General features: G+C 40.6%; 1 protein-coding gene across 1 annotated transcript; it reads left to right on the top strand.

The window, feature by feature from the left end:
- Positions 1-6,220: 6,220 nt before the first annotated feature.
- Positions 6,221-8,716, top strand: LOC150036252 (uncharacterized). Its single transcript, XM_090313610.1, has 7 exons — positions 6,221-6,355; positions 6,469-6,789; positions 6,847-7,229; positions 7,337-7,430; positions 7,740-7,781; positions 7,931-8,394; positions 8,482-8,716. The coding sequence occupies exons 1-7, from the start codon at positions 6,221-6,223 to the stop codon at positions 8,714-8,716; spliced, it is 1,674 nt and encodes a 557-aa protein (XP_090169736.1).
- Positions 8,717-8,971: the final 255 nt, after the last annotated feature.

The following is an 8,971-nucleotide window of genomic DNA, read 5'->3' as shown; positions in this document are numbered from 1 at the left end:
GAAAGATGAAAAATTTATGATTGTGGTTGCTCTATTTGTTATTGTATAAGACATTTAACTTTAATTGACTTCCAACATTTATTCAAACTTTATTTAATTTAAGTTATAAACTTATTTAATGGATCTGTGAGCTTTTAAATTGTGTTTATTTCATAGATTAGTCAATTAAATTTTGTTTTTTTTTTGGACAAGTCAAATTTTAAATAAAATCGCTCAAATAAAAAAAATGTAAATAAGGGAATCATCCCCACAGGGAATTAATAGGAGAATTCCCACAGAAAAACAGGGAATGGGTCCCTGCGGGGACCCCGTTTCCCCGACAAAGAATCCCCATCCCCATCCCTATCTTCAAATGGCAGGACCGGGAGGATTTGAGTGAATTTCCCCCACGGGATCGGGGACAGAAGACCCTCTCCCTCCCCCCTCCTGCCCTGCCCCGACCCTATTGCCAACTTAAGCATCATTCAAGACATTGAATAATAAATTTTGGACCAATTACAAACTGCCACGTCATTCACTAAACTAATGACGAAATTCCAAATCATCAAATTTGGGACAAACTAGGAGGTGTCATGTGTCCCAAATTGAAGTTGAAGACAACTTTCGATGATGTCACATGGTTTTATCATAACCATTGAATCAGATAAGATTAATTTGACCCAATTTCATATTATTATTTGGGTTAAAAATCTAATTGAGCCCAAAAATAGGCTTAATTTGACCAAAAGTCAAATAAGGCCCAAATCCAATTAGTTGGGCTCAGGGGCCAAGTCAATGGACCAACCAAGCCTAAGCCCATGAAGCCCACCTGAGAACTCTATAAATAGAGATGGTTTCCTCGATTGTGGGGGTCAACAATTCTACATTCCAGAGAGCTTGGAGAGAATTCTCTACAATCAGAAGACTTTTTGACTCCTAAAGCTGACCACACTTGAAGACTGAAGTTCTTTAAAGATACAAGCTCAAGTTCGGTGTGCATGGCTCCGCTCCATCTTCAAGTTCATGGTCAGTGTGCATGGCTTGACTCCATCTTCAATGTCTCCGTCTATGAAGTCATGACGTGGTTTCCCTTCATCTCCATAGTCTGGCGCGGCTTCGCTTTATCTCTATAGTCTGGTGCAGCTTCGCTTTATCTCTATAGTCTGGTGCAGCTTCGCTTTATCTCTATAGTCTGGTGCGGCTTCGCTTCATCTCCATAGTATCAACACGATTTCGCTCCGCTTCATTACCAAAATTCAACTGCGGCTCCACTTCATTACCAAAATTCAACTGTGGCTCCACTTCATTACCAAAATTCAAGTGCGACTTCGCTTTATCTCCAAAATTCAAGTACGGCTTCACTTCATCTTCAAAATTTAAGTGCGACTTCGCTTCATCTCCAAAATTCAAGAAAAAAGTGGGGGCCAGTTGTTAAAAAAATGGTGAATAAAAAAAATTAAGCATAAAAAAAGGAGAGGGCAAAATTGCAAAAAAAAAAAGAAAAAGGTTAGATTCAATTCATTGCCTAAATTTGACTTGTTTCTAAAAAAGAAGAAACTAAAAGTAGAAAGAAAACGTAAAAAAATGGGTAAAAAAGAAGGGGAAAAAACAAAACCAAAAAAAACAAAAAGAAAAAGAAAAAGGAAAAAAGAAGTAAAGAGAAGAAGAAAAAAGGGAATGTTTTTCTTTAACTATCGTTGGTTTCATCCATTGACTCAACTTGCCTCATCAAATTGAAGATCTTTTGTCATGGAAAGCAACAAGAAGTAAGGAAAACAAATCAATTAAAAAGGAGAGTAGAAGAAAATTCTCAATGAAAATAGAAATCCAAATGAGGAAAAGCTTTCATAAAAAGTTTAGGTGCTTCCATCAATTCGCCATCGAATGGATCTAACAGAAACTCTAGAACCATACAAATTCATTCAAATAAGAAGCTTTTACATTGGATATGATCTCTTTGAAGACTTGCCTCTATTTATAGATGAGGAAGTGGTTAAGTTTAAAGAAATATATATATAAGAAATCAAAACTGTTGGATGATTTATCTCAAATTCAATTAAGATTCTTTCAATTATTTGGGGTAGTTAACAAAATTGGTTGAAATCCATATTTGACTATGTTAATAAACAATAATCTGAATACCTAAATTTCACTTGAAATTGTCAAGTTTTATCAAGATTCAACTTAAATCAAAATTTTAGCTCAAAATTTTAGTATATTTCAAATTTTACATTGGTGAGAGTTGGATGCGAACAAAATTATTGAATTTGAATTCAAATTATAGTCAAAATCAAATTTTCTGAAGACAAAATTTGGCATATTCCAAAGTTTATGTCAAATCCAAATTGGAATGAGACAAAAATACTATTTGGGTACCAATAAAATTTTATCCAATGTTGAAACTTTTATACAACAAGTGTTGCCTCAAATGAAAATATAGGTGCATTCCGAGCTTCACCAAATCAAGGTTGAAGTAAAGAGAAAGATGAACTCAAAATTCTACTCCAAATCAAAATTGAAGCCAAGAGAAAGGCAAAGTAAAAAATTATACTTCAAATTTGCATGAAGAATTGAGATTATTATAAACTAAAAAAAAAAGTTGTTAGAATTTGGGATACTACTCAAAATTCAATTTGCAATTAAAGTGGAGAATAAATTCTACTTTAGTTCAAATTAGAGTTTACTCGGGAATAAGAAAGTCAAGGACTAAAATTCATTTTTTGTTTATTTGGCGAAAAATGTGTCAAGCAAACAAAATTTCAAATCAAATTTTTTAGATAAATTCTCATATTTTGATCATGATGATGCATCAAATTAAAAGAGTCAAAATCATTCTTTAATTTCAAATTACATTTTCCCAAATTCATCCACCCATATATGTGTATAAATCTCGAAAGGGCATTTGTTGAACGAGAAATTTTGGACTAATCACAAACTGTCACGTCATTCACTAAATTATTGACGAAATTCCAAATCATCAAATATGGGACCAACAAGAAGGTGTCATGTATCCCAAATTGAAGTTGAAGACAAATTTCGATGATGCCACATGGTTTTATCATGACCGTTGAATCAGATAAAACTAATTTGACCCAATTCGATATTATTATTTGGGTTAAAAGACCAATTGAGCCCAAAAATAGGCTTAATTTTACCCAAATGTCAAATAAGAACCAAATCCAATTAGTTGGGCCTAGGGGCCAAGTCAATGGACCAACCAAGCCTAAGCCCATGAAGCCCACCGAAGAACTCTATAAATAGAGAGGCTTTGCTCGATTGTGGGGGTCAGCAATTCTGCATTCCAGAGAGCTTGGAGAGAATTCTCTATAATCAGAAGACTATTTGACTCTTGAAAAGATATAAGAATTTTGAAGACTGGAGTCCTTTGAAGATACAAGCATTTTGACCGTACTTGAAGACTAAAGTCCTTTGAAGGTGCAAGCATTTTGAAGGCTGAAATCCTTTGAAGATACAAGCATTCTGAACACGCTTGAAGACTGAAATCCTTTGAAGATACAAGCATTCTAACACGTTTGAAGACTGAAGTCCCTTGAAGATACAAGCATTCTTCCAAAACTCAAAGCTCAAGAACATCCACACGCCCCGCTTCTATACATCAAGCGTACGCATTCAACCGAGAGAAAACCAGAGGATCAAGCACTAGAGATCGAACCACATCACATCAAATTAACATCAACACCAACACCAACTTAAGTTTAACTCCACGAAACAAGTTTCTTTGGAAGCCTCGTGCAAACACTAATCCTCAAAGAAGATCAATAAGTCCAAAGGCCAATCATCCAAAAAGATCAACAAGCACAAAGGCCGATCGTCTAAGAAGGTCAACAAACCCAAATGCCGATACAAACCTAAAGGTCGATCTTCCCAAGATATCATCAAGCCCAAAAGTCGATCATCCAAGAAGATCAACAAGCCCAAAGACCGATCATCCAAGAAGATCAACAAGATCGAGGACGATCATCTAAGAAGATTATCAAGCCCGAAGGCCGATCATCCAAGAAGATCAACAAACCCAAAGGTCGATCACCAAAGAAGATCGACAAGCCAAAAGGTCGATCGTTCAAGAAGATCAACCAGCTTAAAGATTATAATTTATTTTGAAAGCATCAAAATACTATGTATTAGAGATTGTACTCACTTTCGAAAAAATTAATACAAATACAAAGTTCAAGTTCCACGAAATAAATTTCTTTTAAAATAGAAACAATTTGAGTGGGAAATAATATTGCAAATCAAATTTAAGCAACATTGAAAGACAAAAACAATTGTATTATTGTTGCTAATTTGCGTCAAGAGGGTTCATGAGGGATCGCTGCCGCTTCGTCTAGGATTCATCTAGGGTTCGTCACTGCTGATACATTCGCTATAGGTAAGGAGCTGCCATTTTGTCTTCTCCAGTCGTGTTTCGTTTTGCGATTGATAGAAGCTGTGGTGTCGTTTCATGTTTGCCAGTCATCAGGGTTCCTGGAGTTAGATGGTCGCCGTCGACTGACTGGTAACTCGCGAACTTGTTGACTGGTAGGTTCGAAGCTGTATAGTTTTTATGCGCGACTGGTAGAGGTGTTCGTGGTCGACTGGTGAGGCTGGGTTCTATTGGTTGGAAGACGGTGATCTTTTCGAGGTGTGGGCTTAACACGGTGAGAGTAAGTGGTCGCCTCTAAGACTGAAAAAGAAGAATGGAGGGTGAGTTGCTCGTCAACTTTTTTGTCTGCTTCGACCGGAGATCGATGTGGGAGTGGGTGCTTGTTCTTTGGAGGTAAAGGATTTTGGATTGTTACGGTCGCTTTGAGGAAGGTGAAGGGTCTATATGGGGAGTGTTGGCTTGAAGAAGGAAATTCGGGATGTGAGGGTTGAACCGGGTGGGCTAGGTATTGGGTTAGTTGATGGATAGGAAGTGAAGGGGGTGTCAGGGAGCCTTGAGGATGTTGGAGGCCCGGATGAAAACCGGGCTGTGAGGGGTGTTGAGGTGGTCCTTGAGGGAGCTGGATTGAGCGTGTCTGATAGGAGTGGGCTGAGGCTGAGTGAAGGGAGTGGTATAGTGCAGGGGGAGCTAAGGAAAGGGTCGATAGGCATGGGGACTTTGGTGGGGGGCTGCGTGGTGCTGGGCCGGAGTTGGGAAGCTCGGGGTGCATAAGTCAGATAGTGAGGAGGTTTCACAGGCTGAGCTTTGTGGAAGTGAGGGGCGATCGGTGGACACTCACGTCCTTTGTGAGTAGGAGGAGCTAGCTCTTAAAATCGGTTTAGCTAGAGGGTTTGATCCAAAATTGGTTCGGTTGGAGGAGGGGTGTGGTTTTGGTGGTTCTGGATCTGGTGTGAATGGGAGAAATTCGTGGGCAGGCGTTTTTAGGTCTAAGTTGAGGGGTAATTTAAAGTTCATTCCTCCATTGGTTGAAAATGATAAAGTTATTGTTGAACCTTGTGAGGAGATTATTGATGAAGGTGTCTGCATGCGGGAGAAATCTCTTGTTGGTCAGTTTGTGGATGCGAAACTCCCGTATTCTGTTATTTGTTGTCTTATTTAGAGAATTCGGGGACATGTAGAGATGCCAACTATTACCTGGTTTGATTATCTTTAAATTTCAGAGGATAGAGTCACGGGATTGGGTGCTGGAGAATGGTCCATGGCACTTGGATGGCCAGCCCATCTTATTACGACAGTGATCTCCAGGTATTGTTCCTGAAACCTTTGTTTTTTTATTATGTTCCTATCTGGATTAAACTGGAGCATGTTCCCGTGGAGTTGTGAACGGATAAGGGTTTAGCAGTGTTAGCTAGTGTCGTGGGTAAACCTGTCTCTTTTGATGTTGCAACAAGAGAGTGGCAACGTCGTATATGAGGGTTTGTGTTCAGGTGGATGGTCATTCGTTAATGCCTCCTTTAGTCACTATTAGAATGCAGGGTCAGGAGTTTATTATTCCAATTGTGTATGAGTGAAAACCTCGTAGGTGTTCTTGTTGTGGTTCTTTTGGGCATATTGGGGCGGTGTGTGAGCATCAGGGTGCGGAGAAGGGTCAGGAGTTGTGTATTGTGGCAATCAATGAGAGGTGTTTGGAGAAGAATGGGGGAATTAAGAGTGTGAGAAAGGGGCAGGACTTGGGTATGTGTGTGAGGGCAGCTAGCCCAGTGGATGAGATTAAGGGCACTGGGAGGATTGAAGAGTAGTTGGCATAGGCATGATAGAGGAGGTGTAGGGCATAGGGGTGGTAGTGAGTCACCAGGTATGGCGCCCTTAAAGAGCAGAGTAGTTTATGGGTCCCCTAGAATAACGAGGTTTGTAAAGTATGTTGATGATCGTAATCAGTTTGATGTGTTGTGTGATAAAGGGGGAGACTCATTAGCATTGGCTCTAGTGCAGGCAGATCTAGATCCGTTGTTTATTATGGATGGGATGTGTAGGAGTTTGGGCAAAGGCCTAATGGGAAGTAGTAGGTGTGAGCTCTTGCAAGATTCATGATTTGGTGTTCTTAGAATGTTAGAGGTTTGAATAACCCTGTCAAGTGTAGGGTGGTGGCAGACTTTCTAGCTTCCTCATCTGTTACTTTCTATTGTTTGCTTAAGACGAGGGTTCGTCGTCAGAATTTTGGTATAGTGATGGGTAGGTTTGGTGATGCTTGGAGTTGTGTGTATAGCTATAGTGTGCAAAGAGTTGGGAGGATCTGGATGATGTGGCAGAAGAGTGTCTATGATTTTTCCATTGATGTCAGTGGGGATCAATTCATTTCTGGAACCTTAGTGGATATTGTATCTAGTGCTAGGGTACATATTGGTGCTGTATATTCCTCTAATCACGTGAGTGAGAGGAGGAACTTGTGGTCTTAGTTGATTAATGTGTGTGCCTCATGGTAGCTTCTAGGAGTTGTTTTGGGAGATTTTAATGCTATTCGTAGTATCTTGGAGGATTTTGGTGGTTACCCTAGCTTGAGGGAGATGAAGGAGTTTGATGGGGTGTTATTGGAGGCGGATCTGGTTGAGTTGGGTGTGACAGGTAACTGGTTTACTTGGACTAGTAAACTTCAGGGGAATGGTATTTTACGGCGTTTGGATCGATGCTTGTCTAATGAGTCGTGGAAGGTAGCTTTTTCGTATTCGGAGGTTAGATTTCGTCAGTGGGGGATTTCTAAACGTAGCTCTCTTCTGGTTTCTACAGGGGAGACGAGGAATAGGCCGCTTCCTACATTTCATTATTTTTCTCATTGGGCAGAGGCAGAGGGTTTTCTTGATACTATCAGGTCCGTCATTATTTTTCTAATAGGAGGTCTGAGGATGTGTCTCCTATGGTTAGTTTTGTGAAAAAATTGAAGGTAGTGAAACGAGTTTTTCGTGCTTCATTTGGTAGATATATCTCTGTGTTAGCTAATGAGGTGCGGCTGGCTAGGCAGATTATGGAGACTGTTCAGGCTGCGGTAGAAAGGAATCCTGAGTCAGAGTCAGTGTGTGCGGAGGCGGCTTAGGCCACTGAGTTGTTTTGGCCAGTGGCGAGATTGAAGGATCCGTCGCTTTGGTAGAAGGCTAGAGTCAGTTGGCTGGAGTTAGGTGATATGAACACAGCTTTTTTCCATCGCTGTGTCCATTCTCGTCGAAGCTACAGTGGCTTGTTTACGGTTGTGCATGCTGGGGGGACTCGCCAGACGGTGCATGACAGAGTGGCAGGGGTAGCGGTAGAATTCTTTCGGGGTTGCTTAGGGGCTTAGCATATGGGGTATAGGGATCTTAATGCCTGAATTGGGGATATTGTGCAGTTTAGCTGGCCCGAGGAGGGGGTGGAGGCACTTGGTCGGCCAGTGAGTCGAGAGGAGATTTAGAAGGCTTTGTTCTCGATGAAGTCTGGGAAGGTTGCTGGGCCTAATAGGTTTTCAGTGGATTTTTATATAGAGCTTCTTGGAGTGTGGTTGGAGATGATTTCTGTGATGCTATGCTGAATTTTTTATAGACATGTTACCTGCCTGGTGGAGTTAATTTTACTGCTATTACTCTCATCCTTAAGAGGTGGGGAGCTGAACGTATGGAGGAGTTTCGTCCTATTTCATGTTCCAATGTTATGTGTAAGTGTATATTGAGGATCTTAGCTGAGAGATTACGGTTGTGGTTGCCTGATTTCATTAGTAGTAATCAGTCTGCGTTTGTTTCGGGTAGGTCTATTTTCGATAGCATTTTATTGTGTCAGGAGCTTGTGGTGAACTACAAGAAGGGCGGAGGAAGTCGCGTTGTGCTAAAAGTAGACCTTCAGAAGGCTTACGATTCGGTGAATTGGGATTTTCTGTTTGGTGTGTTGTTGGCTATAGGTAAGCCCTTTCAGTTTGTTAGTTGGGTGAGGGCTTGTGTTACTTCACCTAAGTTCTCTGTGATGATTAATTGTTCCCTTGAAGGATTTTTTCCTGGTAGGAAAGGGTTGAGGTAGAGGGATCCGCTGTCTCCTTTTTTGTTTGTGATGGTGATGGAGGTTTTGTCTAGGTTGTTGAATAAACCTCCTGTGTGGTTTAGGTTCCATGATCGGTGTGAGTGTTTGGGCCTAACTCATTTGGTTTTTGCAAACGATTTGATGATTTTCTGTGCAGCTGAGAGAGATTCTTTAGAGTTAATGAGGCAAGTATTGACAGAATTTGCAAAGCTATCTGGGTTAGTAGCAAATGTTGGGAAGAGTTCCATGTTTGTTACAGGTGTGGAGTCGAGGGAGGTAGAGAAGCTAGCTGCATATATGGGTGTCTCTCTTGGTTAGTTGCCTGTTAGGTATCTAGGTTTACATTTATTGGCAAGTCGGTTGAGGGTTGTGGATTGTGCACCTTTGATACAGAGGATTACAGCTCGTATTAGAAGCTGGGCAGCAAGGTCCCTCTCTTTTGCTGAGAGGTTACAGCTTTTTAGGTTTGTTTTACAGTCTTTTCAGGTTTTTTGGTGTAGCATCTTCATGTTGCCTGCGTGTGTAACTCATGAGGTTGATCGTCTGTTACGTATTTATTTATGGATGGGTAGT

Source organism: Benincasa hispida, chromosome 5, assembly GCF_027475165.1.
Source record: "Benincasa hispida cultivar pf3 chromosome 5, pf3_genome.v1.1, whole genome shotgun sequence".
NCBI lineage: Eukaryota > Viridiplantae > Streptophyta > Magnoliopsida > Cucurbitales > Cucurbitaceae > Benincasa > Benincasa hispida.
The sequence above is the reverse complement of the archived record's forward strand: the minus strand, read 5'-3'. Positions and strand labels throughout refer to the sequence as shown.